The sequence below is a fragment of the Notechis scutatus genome, chromosome 3 (assembly GCF_049901735.1).
Source record: "Notechis scutatus isolate UNSWTSFEM ecotype Mainland chromosome 3, rNotScu1.2, whole genome shotgun sequence".
Lineage (NCBI taxonomy): Eukaryota > Metazoa > Chordata > Lepidosauria > Squamata > Elapidae > Notechis > Notechis scutatus.
This window is the reverse complement of record NC_142011.1, coordinates 67,921,060-67,943,507: the sequence shown is the minus strand read 5'-3', so window position 1 is coordinate 67,943,507 and position 22,448 is coordinate 67,921,060. Positions and strand designations below refer to the sequence as shown.

The window sequence follows — 22,448 nt, the reverse complement described above, 5'->3', positions numbered from 1 at the left end:
ATTTATGGGAAAAACCTGAATAACTCCATATATATATATATATATATATATATATATATATATATATATATATATATATATATATATATATATATGGATCTTTGGTTATTCGGGTTTTCTCCCGCGTAAGATTCAAAGTATCTAGGCAACGCGTTTGGCGAGGTCCCACTCGCCATCTTCAGGCTGGTGCTTTCAGCTTAGTGCCAGTGCAAGCAGTGTGTGACCGGAGCTGCCATCTCCTATATATACAAGTGGTGGGGATGGTGTGCTGGGCTGGTTGGCTGTGCTGCAGCCTCTTGATTGTTTGATGGAGTTGATGTTGGTATAATGGGCTGTGTAATGGCCTTTTGTTGTAGAGATATCCTGGATCTTGTGCTGTCATCTCCTGGGTCGTTAGCCTCTTGTGTTTTAACGGCTTGGGTAATGGGTTGTGTGATGGGCTTGTGAGTTCTTTTGTTGTGGTATCCTGGGTCTTGCGTTGTAATCTCCTGGGTCGTTTGTGTTTTGATCTCTTTTCCATTAGCCTCCTGTGTAGTAACAGCTTGGGTAATGGGTTGTGTGATGACCTTGTGAGATTTATTGCTGTGGTATCCCTGGTCTTGTGCTGTGATATCCTGGGTCATTTGCTGTGTTGTGACTTCTTGAGTTCTTGAGGTGTAATTTCTTGAGTTTTCTGATGTGATGTCCTGAGTGGGTGGCTGTGATGTAGCATTTTGGGTTTTTAATATGGCTTTGAGTTTGGGGTCTGGATCTGTGTTCGTTTGGCTTCGAGTTCGTGGTCGTGCCACATCTTCATGGTGGGGGTCAGTTCGCTTCATGTATGGTTCAGAGGAGTTTGAAGTGGGTAGTGATGCAGCTGCAGTGCGGCTTCTGGTCTGTGGTCGTGTCTCATCTTCTGTGTGGGTGTGAGTCTGATTTTTACGTGGAAGTGTGGTAGTGGCATCTTGTGTGGCCCTCATGGGTGTGGGTCTGGTGTCATTTATCATGTTGGGTACTCGTCTGTTCATGAGGGCGGGTTTCCAAATGGCTGGTAAGCGGGAGGTGTCATCTCTTTTATTCATGCTGTGTGGGCATTTTTCTATCTCTATGGCTTCTCTGATTATTCTGCTGCTGTGGTGTTCAGTTTTGGCGATAGTTCTGGTATTTTTAAAGTCAATCTCATGTCCTGTGGCTTTGAGGTGTTGGACCAGGAAGAGGTAGGTTCTTCTTTTTGATTGAGTTCTTATGTTCTTCAACGCGTGCACTTATTCTTCTGTTAGTTTGTCCAATGTATGTGGTGAGGCAGGCAGTGCAGGGGATTTCATATACTCCTTGGTTTTCTAACTCGATTTTGTCTTTAGGGTTTCTTAGGATGGTGGATATTTTTCTGTTTGTGCAGAATGCTGTTTTAATGTTGTGTTTTTGGAGGATCTTGCTGATTTTGTCTGTAGTGCCTTTTATATATGGGAGGAGGGCTTTGCCGTTCTCTTGTTCTCTGTCTTGGATTTTGGTTGGGGTTTCTTTTTGGATTAGGTGGGTGATCTTCTTTCTTTGAAATCCATTGGCTGTTAGTACGTTGGTGAGAGTGTTTAGTTCGGTTTTTAGGTGTTGTTCATCAGTTAAGCATTTTGTTCTGGAGATGAGTGTCTCAGCTACGGAATTGATCTGTGCTGGGTGGTGGTGTGAGAGTGCGTGTAGATAGCGGTTTGTATGTGTTTTCTTTTGGTAGATGGTGTGTCCTAGGGAGCCATTGGGTTTTTTGTATACCAAGACATCTAGGAAGGGAAGTTGATTGTTAGCTTCTGTTTCCATGGTGAATTGTATTTTGGGGTGTAGGCTGTTGAGGTGTGTGAGGAAGTTGTTCAGTTTTTCTTTCCCGTGTGGCCAGATTATGAAGGTGTCATCTACGTATCTGAGCCAGAGTTTGGGTTTGTGATCATATTTTTCTAGAGCTTGTGTTTCAAAGTGTTCCATGTAGAGGTTTGCGATGACAGGTGAGAGGGGTGATCCCATGGGTGCTCCTTCTATTTGTTTGTATTTTTGTCCATTGTAGGTGAAGTATGTATTGGATAGACAGTGGTTGGTCAGATCTAGGATGTGCTTGGGGGTTGTATTTGTTTTGGATGGCTGTCAAGGCTTCTTTTATTGGCACTTGGGTGAAGAGGGATATGACATCGAAGCTAACTAGTAGGTCGCTGGGTTGTAAGTTTTGTTTCTTTATGATCTCGATGAACTGGAATGAGTTTCTTACATGTGAGTTGATGGATTCTGCATAGGGCTGTAGTTGTTTGGCGAGAAATTTGGCTAGGTTTTGTAGAGGTGAGCCTATGGAGCTGACTATTGGTCTAAGTGGAGTTCCTTCTTTGTGTATCTTGGGGAGACCATAAAGCTTAGGGCATCTGGATGATTTCTCTCTGGGTATGATTCTTTGCTGGATTTCTTCACTGATGGGGGAGGCTTTTATTTTGGATCTGGTGGTTTTTTCTAGGTAGGTGGTGGGGTCTGTCTTTAGGGGTTTGTATGTGGGGTCTAGGAGTAGGTTGGTTAACTTGGTTTGGTAGTCAGATGTGTTCATAACCACTGTCGCGTTGCCCTTGTCTGCTGGTAGGATTATTATGCTGGTGTCTTCTTTCAGGTTACGTAGTGCAGTTTGTTCTTCTTTGGATAAGTTGCTTTTGGGTGGTTTGCTAGTGCAGAGGATGTTGGTGATTTCGAGTCTGATTCTATTAGCCTCATCAGGGTTGGTTTTGGTCAGGCTGGTTTCAACTCCGCATATGATGGTTTCTGTGGGGATGTGTTTGGGAGCAACAGCAAAGTTGAATCCTTTTGAAAGGACCTTGGTTTCGGCTTCGGTGAGGATCTTGTCTGAGATGTTGTGCACTGTTTGTTTCATGTGTGGTTGTGAGGGGGAGTTGGTTTCTGGCATTGTTGTAGTTTTCTGAGTTTGTTGGTGTGTGTGTCTGTTTTGAGGGTGGTCTGTGTTTCGGCTCTCCAGACAGCGAGTTGTTTGGATTTGTCCCAAAGTAAGGGGTGAATCTTGTTGCTGAGTCTGAGGTGAAGTGTAAGAAGATCTTTGTTGATTTGGTCTAGGAGAAATCTTTTTGTGTGAAGTTCATTTCTAATTAGGGCCAATTCTGTTCTTTTTAGGATGCGTTGGTGGCTGCTGTGTTGGTGTGGAATTTCAATTGGAAGCTTGTGGGAAACAAATTTTGATCTCGGCAGTTGCATACCATCTGACCAGGTCACATAAAATGGAAGCTCTTTGACTTCAAGTTTTTCATAAGTCCTGGTCAGATGGTGGGTTTCCTCCCGTAGAGGTGCAATATTTGTTTTCTGAGGTTCAAAATTTAATATGTGGATCTTTGGTTAAATTCCACACCAACTCAGCAGCCACCAAACGCATCCTAAAAGAACAGAATTGGCCCTAATTAGAAATGAACTTCACACAAAAAGATTTCTCCTAGACCAAATCAACAAAGATCTTCTTACACTTCACCTCAGACTCAGCAACAAGATTCACCCCTTACTTTGGGACAAATCCAAACAACTCGCTGTCTGGAGAGCCGAAACACAGACCACCCTCAAAACAGACACACACACCAACAAACTCAGAAAACTACAACAATGCCAGAAACCAACTCCCCCCTCACAACCACACATGAAACAAACAGTGCACAACATCTCAGACAAGATCCTCACCGAAGCCGAAACCAAGGTCCTTTCAAAAGGATTCAACTTTGCTGTTGCTCCCAAACACATCCCCACAGAAACCATCATATGCGGAGTTGAAACCAGCCTGACCAAAACCAACCCTGATGAGGCTAATAGAATCAGACTCGAAATCACCAACATCCTCTGCACTAGCAAACCACCCAAAAGCAACTTATCCAAAGAAGAACAAACTGCACTACGTAACCTGAAAGAAGACACCAGCATAATAATCCTACCAGCAGACAAGGGCAACGCGACAGTGGTTATGAACACATCTGACTACCAAACCAAGTTAACCAACCTACTCCTAGACCCCACATACAAACCCCTAAAGACAGACCCCACCACCTACCTAGAAAAAACCACCAGATCCAAAATAAAAGCCTCCCCCATCAGTGAAGAAATCCAGCAAAGAATCATACCCAGAGAGAAATCATCCAGATGCCCTAAGCTTTATGGTCTCCCCAAGATACACAAAGAAGGAACTCCACTTAGACCAATAGTCAGCTCCATAGGCTCACCTCTACAAAACCTAGCCAAATTTCTCGCCAAACAACTACAGCCCTATGCAGAATCCATCAACTCACATGTAAGAAACTCATTCCAGTTCATCGAGATCATAAAGAAACAAAACTTACAACCCAGCGACCTACTAGTTAGCTTCGATGTCATATCCTCTTCACCCAAGTGCCAATAAAAGAAGCCTTGACAGCCATCCAAAACAAATACAACCCCCAAGCACATCCTAGATCTGACCAACCACTGTCTATCCAATACATACTTCACCTACAATGGACAAAAATACAAACAAATAGAAGGAGCACCCATGGGATCACCCCTCTCACCTGTCATCGCAAACCTCTACATGGAACACTTTGAAACACAAGCTCTAGAAAAATATGATCACAAACCCAAACTCTGGCTCAGATACGTAGATGACACCTTCATAATCTGGCCACACGGGAAAGAAAAACTGAACAACTTCCTCACACACCTCAACAGCCTACACCCCAAAATACAATTCACCATGGAAACAGAAGCTAACAATCAACTTCCCTTCCTAGATGTCTTGGTATACAAAAAACCCAATGGCTCCCTAGGACACACCATCTACCAAAAGAAAACACATACAAACCGCTATCTACACGCACTCTCACACCACCACCCAGCACAGATCAATTCCGTAGCTGAGACACTCATCTCCAGAACAAAATGCTTAACTGATGAACAACACCTAAAAACCGAACTAAACACTCTCACCAACGTACTAACAGCCAATGGATTTCAAAGAAAGAAGATCACCCACCTAATCCAAAAAGAAACCCCAACCAAAATCCAAGACAGAGAACAAGAGAACGGCAAAGCCCTCCTCCCATATATAAAAGGCACTACAGACAAAATCAGCAAGATCCTCCAAAAACACAACATTAAAACAGCATTCTGCACAAACAGAAAAATATCCACCATCCTAAGAAACCCTAAAGACAAAATCGAGTTAGAAAACCAAGGAGTATATGAAATCCCCTGCACTGCCTGCCTCACCACATACATTGGACAAACTAACAGAAGAATAAGTGCACGCGTTGAAGAACATAAGAACTCAATCAAAAAGAAGAACCTACCTCTTCCCTGGTCCAACACCTCAAAGCCACAGGACATGAGATTGACTTTAAAAATACCAGAACTATCGCCAAAACTGAACACCACAGCAGCAGAATAATCAGAGAAGCCATAGAGATAGAAAAACGCCCACACAGCATGAATAAAAGAGATGACACCTCCCGCTTACCAGCCATTTGGAAACCCGCCCTCATGAACAGACGAGTACCCAACATGATAAATGACACCAGACCCACACCCATGAGGGCCACACAAGATGCCACTACCACACTTCCACGTAAAAATCAGACTCACACCCACACAGAAGATGAGACACGACCACAGACCAGAAGCCGCACTGCAGCTGCATCACTACCCACTTCAAACTCCTCTGAACCATACATGAAGCGAACTGACCCCCACCATGAAGATGTGGCACGACCACGAACTCGAAGCCAAACGAACACAGACCCAGACCCCAAACTCAAAGCCATATTAAAAACCCAAAATGCTACATCACAGCCACCCACTCAGGACATCACATCAGAAAACTCAAGAAATTACACCTCAAGAACTCAAGAAGTCACAACACAGCAAATGACCCAGGATATCACAGCACAAGACCAGGGATACCACAGCAATAAATCTCACAAGGTCATCACACAACCCATTACCCAAGCTGTTACTACACAGGAGGCTAATGGAAAAGAGATCAAAACACAAACGACCCAGGAGATTACAACGCAAGACCCAGGATACCACAACAAAAGAACTCACAAGCCCATCACACAACCCATTACCCAAGCCGTTAAAACACAAGAGGCTAACGACCCAGGAGATGACAGCACAAGATCCAGGATATCTCTACAACAAAAGGCCATTACACAGCCCATTATACCAACATCAACTCCATCAAACAATCAAGAGGCTGCAGCACAGCCAACCAGCCCAGCACACCATCCCCCACCACTTGTATATATAGGGAGATGGCAGCTCCGGTCACACACTGCTTGCACTGGCACTAAGCTGAAAGCACCAGCCTGAAGATGGCGAGTGGGACCTCGCCGAAACGTTGCCTAGATACTTTGAATCTTACGCGGGAGAAAACCCGAATAACCAAAGATCCACATACAAATACCAGAGAACCTCAGAAAACACATATATATATATATATATATATATATATATATATATATATATATATATATATATATATATATATATATATATATATATATATACACACACACACACACACACACACACACACACACACACACACACACACATCCTACATTTTTATTGTTTAATATTTTTATTATGTACCCTGCCCATAGTCACTGATTGAGATGAGTGGTTGTAGAAATTAAAGAAATGAAATAAAAAATGAGCCATCTTAGAAGCAGTAGACTTCTGTACAGTCTGTTCCATCCTGTTTCTCATAGTCCCCAGTCAGGAGTCAATTGTGCATAAGATCTACTGTTACATCAGTGGCTGAGATGTAAAGCTTGGACCAATCACCATGCTGATAACACAACATGTCCAAACTGGCAGATGACCTTTAGCTTTCTTGTACTGTCCATATTAAAGAGAATTGGGGAGTGGCCAAGATCTGTGGCATACCACATTGCACATTCAAGGTTTGAAGCTCCCTTGCTCAAATCAGCTGGGATAACAGAATAACAGAGTTGGAAGAGACCTTAGAGGTCTTCTAGTAGGACCTGCTGCTTAAGCAGGAGACACAGAGGTGGTATTCAGCAGGTTCTGACTAGTTCTGGAGAACCGATAGCAGAAATTTTGAGTAGTTCAGAGAACCAGCAAATACCACCTCTGACTGGCCTCACCCACATCTATTCTCTGCCTCCTGAGTCCCAGCTGATCAGCTGGGTCTTCTTTGGTTGCTCTGCATAGGAGAACAGAGATGGAAATCAGGTTAGTGGGGTGGGTAGGAAATGGGATTTTGCAGTAACTTTCCCTCAGGAGTGGGGAGGGAATGGAGATTTTTTCCAGTATCCTTCCCCTGCCATGCCCACCAAGCCATGCCCACAGAACCAGTAGTAAAAAAATTTGAATCCCACCACTGAGGGGACACTATACCATTTCAGATAAATGGCTATCTATTTAGGAAGGAATGCAAGCACTGCAGCACATTGCCTTCCAGGCAATCCCCAAAATTACCATGTTTGTTGGTACTGAATTTCACTAAGATCTGAAGCAGGACAAGGAAGGATGCCCTCCTACATATAGATCCAATTGTACCCCTAAAAGTACCAATACTCTTTACATCTCAAGCTCAGGCCTAAAGCCAGACTGAGAGGCATCCAGATAATCACCTTTGGGGCTCTTTAAAATTGCTATCCTGCCCCCTATTCAAAAAACACTTTTTTTTCAAAAGGGGAGTCAAAGACAAGTCAATAATCCAAAATAATTAAGTGGTAGAATGGTGTCTTAAAGAAGGGATGCAACAGTGTCTCTTTCAGAGCTTACAGAATATTCTCCTTCCTCAAAGAGGCATTCACTTTCTCCACACACCTTGTTATCTTCTCTGGCAACTCAAATCCACCAGCTATGGCAAGGATCCAACTGTAGGGGGTGTGCATAAGCGCACCAACATGCCTACCGTCCCTGTCCTATTGTTTCTCTTATTCTTCTTTTATTTTTCTTATATGTATCCATTTCATGTATTCACAACTATGTATACACTTATACTTATTAACTTGTAAACAATTGGCAAATCAAATAAATAAATAAATATATGTGTTGGAGCTCAATTCAGAGAAACTCTGTCAATTTTTCCAGAGTTCACAGGTTTGAATAAACCCCAGAACACTGGATCACCGTGTGGGAGAGTAACTGATCAGATGAATATGAAGTGTTCGCAAGCAAGAGATGAGTCCTGTTGTACTCACCTGCCCATATCCTAAACTGTCAGGATAAGAATCATGCTTTGTGATACTGAAAACAATGGCTAAACCACCTACTGTATGATACTATTGTAAGCCAGAAAGTATTAAACAGTTGGAATATCCAGTTTCACATAACATACTAAACCAACTGTTGTGGCCCGTCAGCAGCCAGTGGAGCTGGCAACAGATTCGGAAAGTGAGGAGGTTGGGGAGGAACACGGGCCAGTCCTGGAGTCGGGGGAAGGCTCTGATGAGTGTTCTGTATCAGAGGCAGAGATGAGACCAGGGCCATCTGACAGTTATCAGCTGCCTTCATAGTCAGACATCAGTGAAGGCAGAAGAACAGCTGGAGCCTGTTCCCAGTGTGTGTATGTGCAGAGCTGCCAGAAGAAGGGAACAGCTAAGGAACAAGGGTCAACTTGGGAGTTAAGCCACAGTTGGATGGTGAATGGCCCCTCCCAAAGAGGAGCAAAAGGGAATGGGGTTTTGCAGGAGACAATGAATTCATTTGGGCGAAGTTCTACTCCTGTATTCTTGCCAAGTACTGTCTGTTACAGTGTGGTATTTGAAAGATATCGGCCTGGCAACTCTCCAAGCCTGATAAAGGTCTGTAATCATGAAATATCTTGAAAGACTGTTGGCTGGGACATTGCTGGAGAGGAATTCACTTTAAACTAAATAAAAGGGGTTTATCGGGACGAGGAGTCGGCTTTGTACTGTTGGGAAGCCTAGAAACCACAATCATACAACCTTCCTGAATCTTCATACCCTCCAGTTGTGTGAACTTCAGTTTCCAGAATTTTCAGCAAGGCTAATTGAGGAGTTCTCGGAGCTGATCAGTTTGCGAAGACTGTAGTAGCATTATATGTGAACGCAACAAATACGTAGTGAGCCTACATTTCATGGAGACATCCCCATGGCTGCTTTTTTGGTGCAATTTTCAACAGTAAACTGAAGTGAAAACTGTTGTCTTTTTGGTATATTCATTAAAACTATGAATTAAGTTTTATTTCTTCCAATAACCAAGTTCTCAGGGCAAATTACAAAGATGGATATTTCTGTTCAGTTTGTTTCCTATACATTTTTGACCTATGTAGTTTGATTGCTTGATTGAATTGTCACCTTTGACACCTTATGTTGCTATTTCCTTGTAGCAGAGATGTCAAAACTGAATAATTGACCATGTATGCACCATTTTTGAAAGAACCTAGGCTTATCTCAAGCATATCCAGGTACAGGTGATAAAACATTTTTTTAAAAACATCAAACTTACAGTGTAGTAAACTATATCAAATTATACAGACTAATGGATTAATGGGAATAAGTGTTCATAGCTTACTTTGATCAGAATTATATTAGAATTATATAGTGACTCAGTCAGCGTTTCTCAATTTTAATAACTTTAAGATCGGAGGATCTCAGCTCCCAAAAATCCCCAGCCCTGAACTAGCAGTGGTTTTTTTAAAAAATTCTAAAGTGTCCAAGTTTTGTTTCTCTCTATATTTAAGCTTTTCATTGATATAACATTTATTCCAGTAATTGAAACATTGTGAATATTAATAAGTAATGGTTATCAAGTAATGTAGATATGTTCAGCACTGATCTAAAGTGGAACTCAGTTTGAAATTCTGACTTAAGTGGAATTTGGCAGAACTCCAATGAGTTAAATAAGAATTTGACTTTGGGTGTTTTATTATCATGTAGTTCTCCACATCTTACTCTTTGCAGGGGATTAAGATTTGATTTGAATGCGCTATTAAATTTGAATGTGCTATTAGATTTGAAAACAATGCATTTGTTTCTTAATTTTGTTTGCCCATAAAGTATATTCAGAAAAAAAGCTGGACAAATCATTTCTCAGCCCAATTTATTTTACTATTTCACAGTTAAATGTGAAAATAGTGGCATGACTTGGAGAAGTACAATACGGGAATAGATATGATACGGCCGATATTGTTGCATATTTTTGAAACTTGTGAGATACCATGTTTTTTCTGTTATACTTTATTGAGTGTTTACTATTTGTTTTTCTCATTGTTATAGCCATAATGTTGAAATGCCATTTACAAGAGAGAGAGAGAGAGAGAGAGAATGTGTGGGTGTGTTTTGGTCTCCTTCACCAGACAAGGGACCAAGAACCACAGAGAGCGGTTCCTATTTCCCAGCAAGAGCAACATCTTACAGTAGTAGTACATACCTACTACCCACCTGATCCCTCTCTCTCATCACTAGATATTATAATCCCCTCTCTCCAAACATCTATAAAATGTTAACAACTAAAAACTAGGGCTTGTATTTGCTTCTTTCTTCTTGTCACTTTATTTTATTTATTTTATAACCTTCTATTTAGAATATAAGTTTCAGAGCAGGGACTATCTGGCTCTCTGCTAACTGGTCCTGGAAGATATAAATAAGTTAAAAAAATAGCAGAACAAAGAATTTCCAAGGGACTGACAGGTGCTGGTATTCTAATAAGATCCTTCACGGATACTTGCTTTGGGATATCTTTAAGCGTTTCTTTTTCTCCAGAGCTCTGTTCCCTGATCAGAAACAATAAGCTGAAAAACTACAGGAAATATAAACATGCACATAAGATTACTAACTGCCATATGAATTAACAGTAGCCCATTCTGTTTTGTGAAGCAGATAAATGGGTCAATCTCTTTCCATAGATTCTATGCTGTATAAAAAGGATATTATTGCTAAATTTATGTCCTTCTGCAGGGTGATAGTGGTTCCTTTTTGTCAACAAAAAGGAAGAACTAGATGTTTCAGCCTGTATATTGTACTGGAAAACCTATTTGTAGTTAGTCTTTGAAGCAGGAATTGTAACCACTTGCAAGAATTATAACCAATGATCTAGTGACATGGAAAGATTAAAAAACTGAAACTCCCCTCTCTCTCTGTCCCCACCTCTCCTCTCCATCATAATATTACCTAGAAAAATACATGTGTGAAATCTTCCTGAACACCTGTTCTCCCTCTTCCTGAAAACAAAACCTACCAGGTAAGTGCTCCAAAAGCTCACCTAGAAGTAGTTAACCAATGGCTTCTTCAAATGAGAGCCTCTCTAACCATCCTAATTACAGGTATGGATTCCTTGGACATTTCTTCTAACAAGTCCTGTGCTGCTATTCAATAAGCTCATTTCTAAACAGAACAATCTTTTATGTCAAGCAAGCTCAGAGAGCACCAAGGACCCCTCATTTCAACCCTGAGCTACAAATATTCTCCTTTATTGGTATTAATACAACATTTAGAAGACACAATCATTATCCGTCAACAATCTAGATCATTGAAGGTAGAGTTGTGCAGAAATGTTTATATTAACAATTCCAAGGTCTTGCAGGGTTCAGGAATTCAACTAAACTGTCTTTTACCAGTGGTTGCTTGAAAGTTTCAAGTAGGTGGGGGATGTCGCCCACTGCTTAGCCTCTACTACCAGGAGGAAATTCTTCCTAATATTCAACTTGAATCTGTTTTCTTTAAATTTCAGCCCACTGATCTTGATTCTGCTACTGGAGTCAATAGGTAGCAGTTCACCCACTCTTGCTCTTGGCAGCCTTTTAAATATTTGTATATTGTTATGTACACGTATTCCATTAATTTTTTTTTCAAGCTAACCATGTCTATCCATAATAAATGGAACTACTTCTAAATGGAGGGAAGCATGCAGTGGGGTAACTCAATGTCTTCATACATGATTTTGATGAGGTGATAGAAGGGGAGCTCATCAAATTTGTAGATGGCACTAAGCTGTGGAAGAATAGTCAACACTTTAGATAATAGGCAAGATCCTGGAAGCTTGTGACAGAGTTAAACACTAGGCCCTATCCAATGAAATGCGGTGAGAAAAGTAAGGGCTTAAAATAGGCAAACCTCCCCTCCCTCCCTACACAAGTATAGAATAGGTAATACCTGGTTCAACATCAGTAACTATGAGAGGGATCTAGATATCCTAGTGGACAATCACTTAAGTATGAGTCAGCAATCTACTGCAGCTGCAGCTGCCAAAAAAAAGAAAAAAAGAAAAAAGCCAACACAATTCTAGGCTGCATCAACAGAGGGATAGTATCAAGTTCATGTGAAGTGTTAGTTCTACTTTATATTGCACTGGTAACACCACATTTGGAATACTGCATTCAGTTCTGGTCACCAAGATGAAAAAAATGTTGAGATTCTAGAAAGAGTGCAGAGAAGAGCAATAAAGATAACCAGGGAACTGGAGGCTAAACTGTACGATGAGTGGTAAAAGGAACTAGGTATGTCTAGTCTAACAAAGAGAGGACTAGAAGGGACATGATAGCACTCTTACAATATTTGAAGGGCTGTCACAGAGGAGATGGGGTTGAATTATTCTGCAAAGCATTTGAGGGCAGGACAAGAAGTAGCAGATGGAAGATTATCAAAGACAGATCCAACCTAGAATTAAGGAGAATATTTTGACCATGAGAACAATTAATCAATGGAACAGCTTGCCTCCACTGAAGGCCTTTAAGAAGAGATTGGACAGCCATTTGTCCAGAATGGTAAAGGGTCTCCTACTTGAGCAGATCTGCAAGGTCTCTTCCAACTCTGTTATTCTACGTTCTAGATCCTAAGTTCTATCTCCTTTAGCAATTCTTTGTAGAGTTTGGTTTCCCAGTCCTGTTTTATCACCTTGGTAACTTTCTTCTGAATCTACTTTAATTTATTCAAGTCTATTTTAAACTGCATTATAAGAATTGGATGCTGGCAAAGTACTTCAAATGCAGCCTAGGAAATGTTTATAAAATAGCAACCAATGTCCTATAGGTGGGATGCAAGACTATTGAAATTAAAAACCATGATCAAGATGGCTTTTAAGAATATGAAGACAACTGTTCTATCTGGATATACCATCACCCACCAGCCTCTAAGATAGCTAGCTGATTAACTTACAAAAATATGTAGACCTTTTAGCCATGCCAACCTATCTTGCAAAAATGATCAAATCAGTTTTTTTTCTGAGATACTTGTTTAGCGAGGGGTGAGGGGGAGTATATAACAACAAACTGCTATATATCTTCACCCAAATTGCACAAAACATCTAGAAAATATCACTATGGAAATTCTCTAAACCCTTTACTCAATAGTTTTCAGTTCATGTAACTCTGCTTTTTCCCCCCCTGTAGAATAGTATGTGATCCCATTTACAAAATTCATCTGAATGATAAAATTAATGTGGGTGGTTACTAAAGTACGATCCTTTGAAAACAAGGGTGCTGCACTTTTTGGAAATAAAAAAACCCTATGAAATGTGGGGTCTGCATTATAGCACTCCATGTCACGTCCATAGTTGGATGGTGACTACGTTTATTTTCAGCAGTCCCCTGGAAAATCTATGTTTACATGGAGCAAATGGTTTGAATTCAGTTCCATTAGTTAATATATCTGTTTTGCCTCTTCAAAAAATGCATAGCTTACCCATAGTCATGCTTCAGCAATCTGGTATATGGGAAATAGTCCAGAGCCTTGATTACAGTGGCCATAAATTCAAAGCTGTTTGGGACAGGCATTATTATTTGCAGAATGTTAATATTCTTTTAGTAGGTTGATCTTTAAATACTGCTTTTATAAGGATTTCAATCAATAGTACTGACTTTTTATTATTGGCCGACATTTCTTTTCTGATTCACTTCAGACCAATAAAATGCAATTAGCTTTGTGTGTAGTTTTATATACTTAGAACATGTATACAAAAAAGAAATCTTTTTTTGTTTCAGAATAGATTGCTACCTATGTGATTTTATCTGAAGCCTTAAAGGCTTTTCATACCACCTGTTCAGCTTTCATTAACCAGGAATGCTCGTAGCTTTCTTATATCTTGAATGAGTTTTAACAATCTCAATGATTTGTGCATCTCACCCCTGGCTATGAAACTGAAAGGGTTATTGTTGAGCTGCTTTGGCTTTTGCTCACAAACATATGCACTGGGCTGTGATCACTGTCTCTGTCTCTGTCAAGGTGTTAGGGGTGTACAGCGGCCAAGGTAGATGTGTGCTTTAGGGAAGAGTTGTCCAACTGCCTTTCAAATAATCCTAATAACTTTACTAATGGTTCTCTTTTTTTAATGGATCATCTTGGAAAGGTCATGCACAAAGAGAAAAATCATGTACAGAGCCAGGAAGCATGGGCTTTAGCATTCTTATCTAACTTGAACCACCTTTGCCTGTGCAGCGGGCTGGAGGAACTAGTTTTCTCAGATGGTTAAACCCAGGGGTGGGATTCTACCGGTTCGGACTGGTTCGGGAGAACTGGTAGTTCCAGTGATCATTTGGCCCCAACCACCTGCCTCTGCTCTTTCCTGTGCTTTATTTCCTTGTTTTGGAGCACAGCTGATTCATGTGGGAGAGTGGTTTTGCCACACCTCAGCTGTTTTGCGCACCGGGGTTGCAGTAGAATGTAAGTATTATAGCTAAAATTGGTTTTTTTAAATGGTGTGCATGCACGCCAAGCACGCGATCACCAAACCAGTTGTTACAGCGGTTGAATCGCACCACTGGTTAAACCATGTTCGTCAAAGAGGTTTCCCAAAGTTGGACATTGATGTTGGACATTGACTCTCTTCTTATCACTGTATACATACAGTCCAACCCAGGACAAGGACCACTGAAACTTGAGATACAGGTAGTCCCCAACTTATAACAATTCATTTAGTGAATGTTTAACATTACAACAGCACTGAAAAAAGTGACTTAGGACTATTGCGGCATCTCCATCATCACGTGATTAAAATTCAGGCACTTGGCAGCTGACTCATATTTATTATGGTTGCAGTGTCCCGGGGTCATGTGATCACCTTTTGCACCCTTCTGACAAGCAAAGTCAATGGGAAAACCAGATTGACTTAACAACCATGTTACTAACTTAACAACTGCAGTGATTCACTTACCAACAGTAACAAGAGGAGGCAAAACTCACTTAACACATGTCTTGCTTAGCAAGAGAAATTTTGGGTTCACTTGTAATTGTAAGTTGAGAACTACCTATACTTAGGAACAAACTATTCAATACATTATATACAGTATGTAATAGCTAGATTGGTTTAAGTATGTAGAACCTCAGTAAAAGTTGAGAGGGTATGAAGGGCAAAGTGAAGATTATTTGTTAGATTTAAGTGATTGCCTCTCTTGCAAAGTGACACATGCATGCTATCATCAGGACATAAACATAACACAACCTGACTTATATAGTTGTGTCCAACATTGGAGTATAAATTCGAAATGCTGGGGTTCATGTCATGTTGTCAGGATGTCCATTTCATCATTTTTCATCATTATGGCTTGTACCAAATACCTTTGCACACCTTTTCCTAGAGTTAATAGGTGATGGGCTGATGCAGATCAAAACTGCCATGTGCGGAGAAGATAGACTATTTCTTTCTCCACTTTGTTTAGAAAAATAAGTCCTCCTTCATGTCATGTTTTGCAAACACTTTCTATTGATACAAATTATATATTTTTAAAACACCTGTGCCAATGACCCCTTTTCTTTAAAAAAAATGGAATCAGAAGCAAGGTTAGGTTTCCATTCTTCACCTGTAGTGGACCTGATCCAAGTCAAGCCAACATGCCTTAAAATATTGTTATACATATTGTATGTAAACAATACATAAAACAATATGTAAAGCTTTGCTTCAAAACAAGTTAAAGCTCCAATAAATATTTTCCACAAAGTAAAGTTTATTAAAAGTGAGATCATGAAAATCCTACCGGAGCTCCTTCTCTTAAAGATGGGAAGGAACAAATATATTTTATTGAATATTTAGTTCTGGGTTTTTTTCCCCAGCTTTTGATTAAACACAGCAAAAAAAACCACAACAACTTATGATCCATAAAAATCACACACCACAGACAAAGTTCTTGTTGATCCTACTACATTGCTAGAATGATAGGCTACTTTTTAGTAGAAGAATTTTCTTATTGTAGGCCTAAATTTGTTCTCAATGAACTGTTTACAAGACATGTTTCCAAAATATTATTTTAACATGTCTCATTTTTCACAATTGAGATGAGGTGAATTCTTTCTCATACTAAGTTATGATCTAGAAGACTACCCTTTGATATCTTAGGAAAGTTCTTCTGCCAATAGACCACACATCTGTATCATGATATTACCCAAGATGCTGGGAGCTTCTTACGGAAAAGCAGGTTTTAATATAGGTTATAATGCCCTTTCTTCTTATCAAATAATGAGATTGCCCTTAGAAAGCATGACTACTACTTGACGTTCAATAGCAATTGTTGACATTATGTAAATGTGTATATATGCACACTCAGAGACACATTCTGAAGTGTAAATAGAGAATGCCCTCTAAGTCTAAAATTATTCAAAGCTTTTTTCTCTTTTATCAATGGCTGAAAATAACCAACGATGGCTTACAATCACGAGCAGATTGATTTTTTTAAAGAAAGAAAAGAATGACGCACAACAGGGAAATCAACTCTGGAACTGTTGTTGAGTTCATAATCCAGACTAAGTTACTGAGTGCTGATAAGTAAAGGAAGTTCAACCAGACAGTTTAATCCTCCAATTTCCTGTCCTCTAATCAGCCACTGCCTCTAAATTAGAAACATTCCTAACAATATTCAGGACAGGTGAAGGAAGAGGACAGAAATGAAACAGAGGCAGAGATATCTAGAAATATAAGTGGATGGCACAAGGAAAGAACAAGACGTTTACTGGGAGAAAAACATATATTGTGTAATAGTTAACATGCATAGTATAACAATGAAAAAGTAGTTTTTCACTGTTATACTATGCTATACTCCACAGGGTGGAGTGTTAATGTTCCTAAAATATGAGATAGAATGGGCTACAAATGTTGAACACTTTTGGAAGAGTTCAGAAATTTATGTTTCCTGACTGCAAAACAAAACGTCTTTGATAAAATATTATGAGGCAGGCAGATGAACTATTCAATGAAAAGTTGATCATATTCTCTGCCCCACTATGACATTGAATATATTCCCTTCAAAAGACACATTTAGTCAGTGAAGTGTAATCTGTCAAAGTTTTCTGAAGTTGTAAGCTCTGGCCAATAATGGCATTCTTTTATATGAGATTGTGAAAATTTGTCATCTAGAGTTCATGTTAGTGATTTCTGTCTGTAGAATGCGTGCATTTTTAAATCAGTAGTTATACACTAAGTTGCATTACAGGCCATCCTGACAATTTTAGTAACTTCCAGTGACAACAAAGAATAAATATGAGTTGCAACCAAAATGACATTCAGGAATTAAGGAATTAAAAATGCCTGATGTTATACACATTGCTAGTAATTGCTTCCAGGATTAAAATTATTAGTAATTAGGAAAGAACGCAGTATTATATTCCCAGTTTTAATTTAATATTGGTGGAATCCTGTTGGCAGCTTTGTTCCCTAAATTACTGTTATATGCTGAACAGCCACAGATAAAAGCATCTTATAGGTTGAGTGAAAAGATTTCTAGGCTATAGAGTTTGCCACGCCAAAGAATTATTTTAATAGCTAATCATCTGTAGGCATATATGTGAAGAATTTCTTTCAAAATAGTTCTTTATTAATGACATTGACATAAATGCAACAAATACTTCCATTATTTTCAAGCACGACAGTCAGATACAGGCTCAATCTATTACTTTTTTTACACCAATCAAACATCTGAACATTCTCAGCATCTAAATCCAAAATAATGTTGTTTCCAAATTATTAATGTTTTCATCACCTACATAATAAGTATGAGTGAAACAGGACTTGAGAAGGATATCAGAAATGGTACTTGTACCCTGATTCATAACTTTTGGAACTTATTTTAATATAATAAATACCTGTTAGATTTTATATTTTCCCTCATAAACAGAAAAAAAAAGCTTGATTTAGCTTTGTCATCTTTGAAGTGCCAATTCATTTTCAGAAATTTTTAAATTAAGGATGTCATATGAGTGTTAGCCTAAATTAATACCTGTTTCACAAATGCCATGATTAAAGCATGAGGTAGACAAGGTTAGATTTCAAAAGATTTCTTGCAAATCATTACAACAAATGTAATTACTGTTAAATATACACATGTACTGAGTCTTGCTTACAGTACTAGGAAATGTCTGGTGATACTGAACATATTTACTTGGTAGTACAGTCTCAGGAAATATTACAAATACCTTCAGGTTGTAGTTGCCTTAGATTTTTTTTTTTTTATTCCAAAGAAGAAATTAAACATCTTGACCAGTTTCTAATAATGGTGTTGAAGATGTGATGAGAAAACGGGATCACAAAGTTTAAACAATTATTTTTTAAAAAAACACACACAGAGACAAGTCCAAGCATTGAAGAACGTTTCAATTTGAGCTGATATCCAACCAAACAACTATCTAACTACAAACACGCTGGTGACTGTATGAAATCATGCCATGAAAAGGGAGAGAGAGAGAGAGAGAGAGAGAGAGAGAGAGAGAGAGAGAGAGAGAGAGAGAGAGAGAGAGAGACTAAGTTCCAGCCTAGGAGATTACTATGCCCACCCTTACAAAACAGCAATTTCTTTCATTATAATAGGTCTTTTCATCAAAATGACACAGAACCTTTAAAATTTGGACAGCATACTCTCCTACAGTAGAGACGGCAGCCACTTCAAACCGATTCTGAACCTGTTCCCTGAAATAAAACAAACTCGCTCCATTGACATACATAAATTGTTTACGACTCATTAAAAAGCAAAATTGCATATCACGCGGCTGGCAGCTGGGTCCATGCGGGTGGAAAGGGGGCATTCACTCATCTCTTTGTATGCTGGCAGTACCAAACTGAAGTTTAGCAGTAGGCAGTAGCTGAGATTGTTTTGTGCAGCCAGACGATGCATGAGGTAACTTTCAAAGCTTCTTTTTTTGTCTTTGTATGTTAAAATGCACTGTGTAGCAGAGTTTTGATTAAAAGAAGTTAACAGATGCGTTCAAATTTGAGGGGGGTGTGTGTATATGCTTGATGTTATAGTAGAGGTATTAAAATTGCTTACTTTTGTATCAATAATTGAATCCCGGTCTGAAAATGGACCTGTCTATTATACAAAAACTTACCTAGCTGGAGAGTTTGTATAAAAGGAAAAGCATAACAATTTTCCTTTTTTAAAATTAGTATGTTAACTTTTAACAATGTGATTTTTTAAAAAAAAAAATCTGTACTTTTAAGGAATAAAATTAGGTGGTATGCTAAAAGTTTAAGAACTTTCCGTATGGTTTTATCTAAACAGTCTGTCTAGAAATAAAGCTTGTTTATTTTCTTGTCAAGTGCATTGCTTAATGTTTCCAGCCTTTTATTTTATACGTATTATAGTTAAAATGATAAAACATAGGTAACATCAGTGAGGTATAACACAGTCCAGGGCATGCTTTTAAAAGAGAGGCAATCTTTTAAGATACAATATTGGGAGAATTTTAAGAAGCACCAGCTTATCAGAAGAACAAGGCAAAAAATATATATATTGACATCTTTAAAATCAAAGTGTGCTGTCATGGACATATACCAAAGCAGTGTGGTTTTATGACTGTTCAACAGTCACATTTCAGAATTTATCAAGCTAAACAGTCAAATTAAAAGTCAGACAATTTCAGAGCATCCAAGAACATTCTTTCTGCATTTTCTCCTGGCAGAAAATCTAATTGGAAAATTAGTAGTTTGATTAAAATAGTTAGACTTCCCCTCCTTTAATTAATCAACATCGGCATGTAACATATACCTGGAGACTGCCAGTTAAACTTTTTCAAACAAGTGAAAGTTAAAACAAATATAACTCCCCAAACCACTTTTGATGCAAGCAACCAATTCCGCCAAACTGAACAATGAAATCTTTCCGTAGTTCACTTTTTCATGTCTTCCAAATCCATAGAAGTCCTAAACTTCTCAGAGCGACAACAAAATTGATCTGGTAGAGAAGTTTCTCGTGTGTGTGTGGGGGTGCATGCATGTATATATGTAAGATTTTATGTTCCCACTTACTTGATTCAGTATATCAAACAACACAATGCCACAGTCCATTTCATTGTAATTCCACTCATCAGTCCTTCTTTAAAACAAAACCAGCAACAAACCGTTCATCTATGTGAACTGAATGGAAGAGGCTCATAGTCCAGTTAGGAGCATACAAAATATGCATTTTCTGGCAGCAAAAATGCTTCTCTCCACAAAATAATAATAATTATAAGAACAAAAATACCTTTTGCCTTAAGAATTAAAATTAAAGAAAACTTTTAAAAAAGCTTTTGAAAAAGGAAAAAGAAAAGAACAAGCTAACAAATTAATCCTTAACGGACAGCACGCTAACGAGGGCAGTAATGATTTGAGGGCTCCCTTCAACACAACGGGGTTTGCATCTTCTGCTACAATGAGCTATTGTACATCCTCTTAAGTCACTGTATCTCTGCTAGACTCAAGATGTCAAAGGTTGTCTGGCCCGAGTGACCATGACATGTGAGTTAACTCATTCTGAGAGTGCCTTTGGAAACTTTAATAAAACTTTTAATTGCATCTGAAAGAAATTCAAGTGGGGTCTATACAACATTCACCTTCTGAACCTAACTGGACAGGAACCTCTTCGAACATTAACAAATAAAAGGAAACATTAGACCAGCTCCTTCTATGAGATAACATCCGTGCCATCAAATATCCCATGCCATTAAAAAATGCCAACAGAGCTTTTCCTCCCTAAAATTGGGATGGCCTGCAATAGCTTCAATTTTTGTCAACAAGTATAAAATATACACACTCTATTTATATTTCTACCCATGCAACCACATGTCCACAGGCAGAGATAGAACAAGAATCTGCCACACCAAAGTTCAACAAAGCATAACAGCTCAATTGGAGAAAGAGTGACTCTTTGAATACGAAAACTTTGTCAAGCTATCTATCCAGCTAGGTTCAGCAAGAAAAGTGCAGGGAAACCAGCCTGAGTGGGGAAAAGCTGCCACTGTCTTCAAATGAACGGTCTCTTGTTACAGAGGGGGAAAAACACACAAGTGGGACAAGTGGAAGGCTGCTCCAGTGAAGAGTGTGAAAAAAAAAATCAAATGTTAATTTGATAAATGTGAGGTCTGGGACATTTTGTCAAAGAGGGAGGGAAAGTAGGAAAAAAGAAGGAGGGGGAAGAAAAAGGCAGCCGCGCTGCCAACTCACCATCCACCAAGTTCTGGCCGAGATGTCATAGCAGAGCTGCCATTTGATGGATCCGTCAGAGGTTTTCCCTGCCATTATGCTGTCAGCAAGCTTCATCTGATGCTAACTCACGGGAGATAAGACACCTAATTGAGAAAACACTTGCACTGGCATGTTGGGCAACATGTAGCCCAGTCCATACCATATGGAATCATGGGTAAAAAAAATCTCCTTGACAGTGAACCAATCTCTCACAGACCCAGTGGCAAGGTGAAATGGGGATGAAAAGTCATCTGCTTCTAGCCTTGCTGTCTTCTCCTCTCTCTCTCTCTCTCTCTCTCTCTCTCTCTCTCTCTCTCCCTGTCTCTCTCTCCCTTTCTCTCTCTCTCTTTCTTTTAAAGTAAGAAGTCACCGCTTAACATCAAAGAGAGGAGGGTAAAATTAGAGTTTCATCACTCAGATGATTTTGGTTTACAAAGTTTTTCCTTTCGTTTTTTTTCCCTCCCCTCCCCCCCTTAAAAAAATGGAACAGAGACTTAGTCTGACAAAAGCAGGTAGTGGACTGCAGAGAGAGATTGCCAGAGGCTATTAGCCTAAAATTTCTGCTTGACAGATGGAACTGCTTAGAGACTATCATGCAATGTTTTGGACGTATGCTTTTTTTTTTCCTCCTTTCAAAAAAAAAAAAAAAAAAGAATTTTAAGACTGATTCTGTATCTGTTTATCACAGCTACTTTTCCCATGAATGTGATCAGGGAGCAGGAGGAAGACGGGGACTAAAATGAAGGTTTCAATTTAATTTAATTTAATTTAACTTAATTTAATTTTTTTTGGCATTATGTACAATTTGGTAGGTAATCATTTTAAGAAATAAAGAGGAGAATGCAGATCTGAATAACTGAGGATTGTTATTTCTTCTTAGTAATTAAAAACGTTTTATCTTCCATAATATTAAAATATTAAAAATGTCTTGTGTAAAAAAATCATCTTCTTCTTCTTCTTCTTCTTCTTCTTCTTCTTCTTCTTCTTCTTCTTCTTCTTCTTCTTCTTCTTCTTCTTCTTCTTCTTCTTCTTCTTCTTCTTCTTCTTCTTCTTCTTCTTCTTCTTCT

General features: G+C 39.1%; 1 protein-coding gene across 5 annotated transcripts in view; it reads right to left on the bottom strand.

The window, feature by feature from the left end:
• NFIA (nuclear factor I A) overlaps window positions 1-21,538 on the bottom strand; it is a 479,105-nt gene extending 457,567 nt beyond the window's left edge. Inside the window, exon 1 of one of the 5 annotated variants that reach the window (XM_087960371.1) lies at window positions 21,361-21,538. In XM_087960371.1, coding sequence (XP_087816497.1) covers window positions 21,361-21,456 — 96 coding nt within the window. In that variant the 5' untranslated portion in view covers window positions 21,457-21,538. The remainder of the gene's footprint in view (window positions 1-21,360) is intronic. The other 4 variants (XM_087960370.1, XM_087960368.1, XM_087960369.1 and 1 more) reach the window with 4 other exon arrangements.
• Window positions 21,539-22,448: the final 910 nt, after the last annotated feature.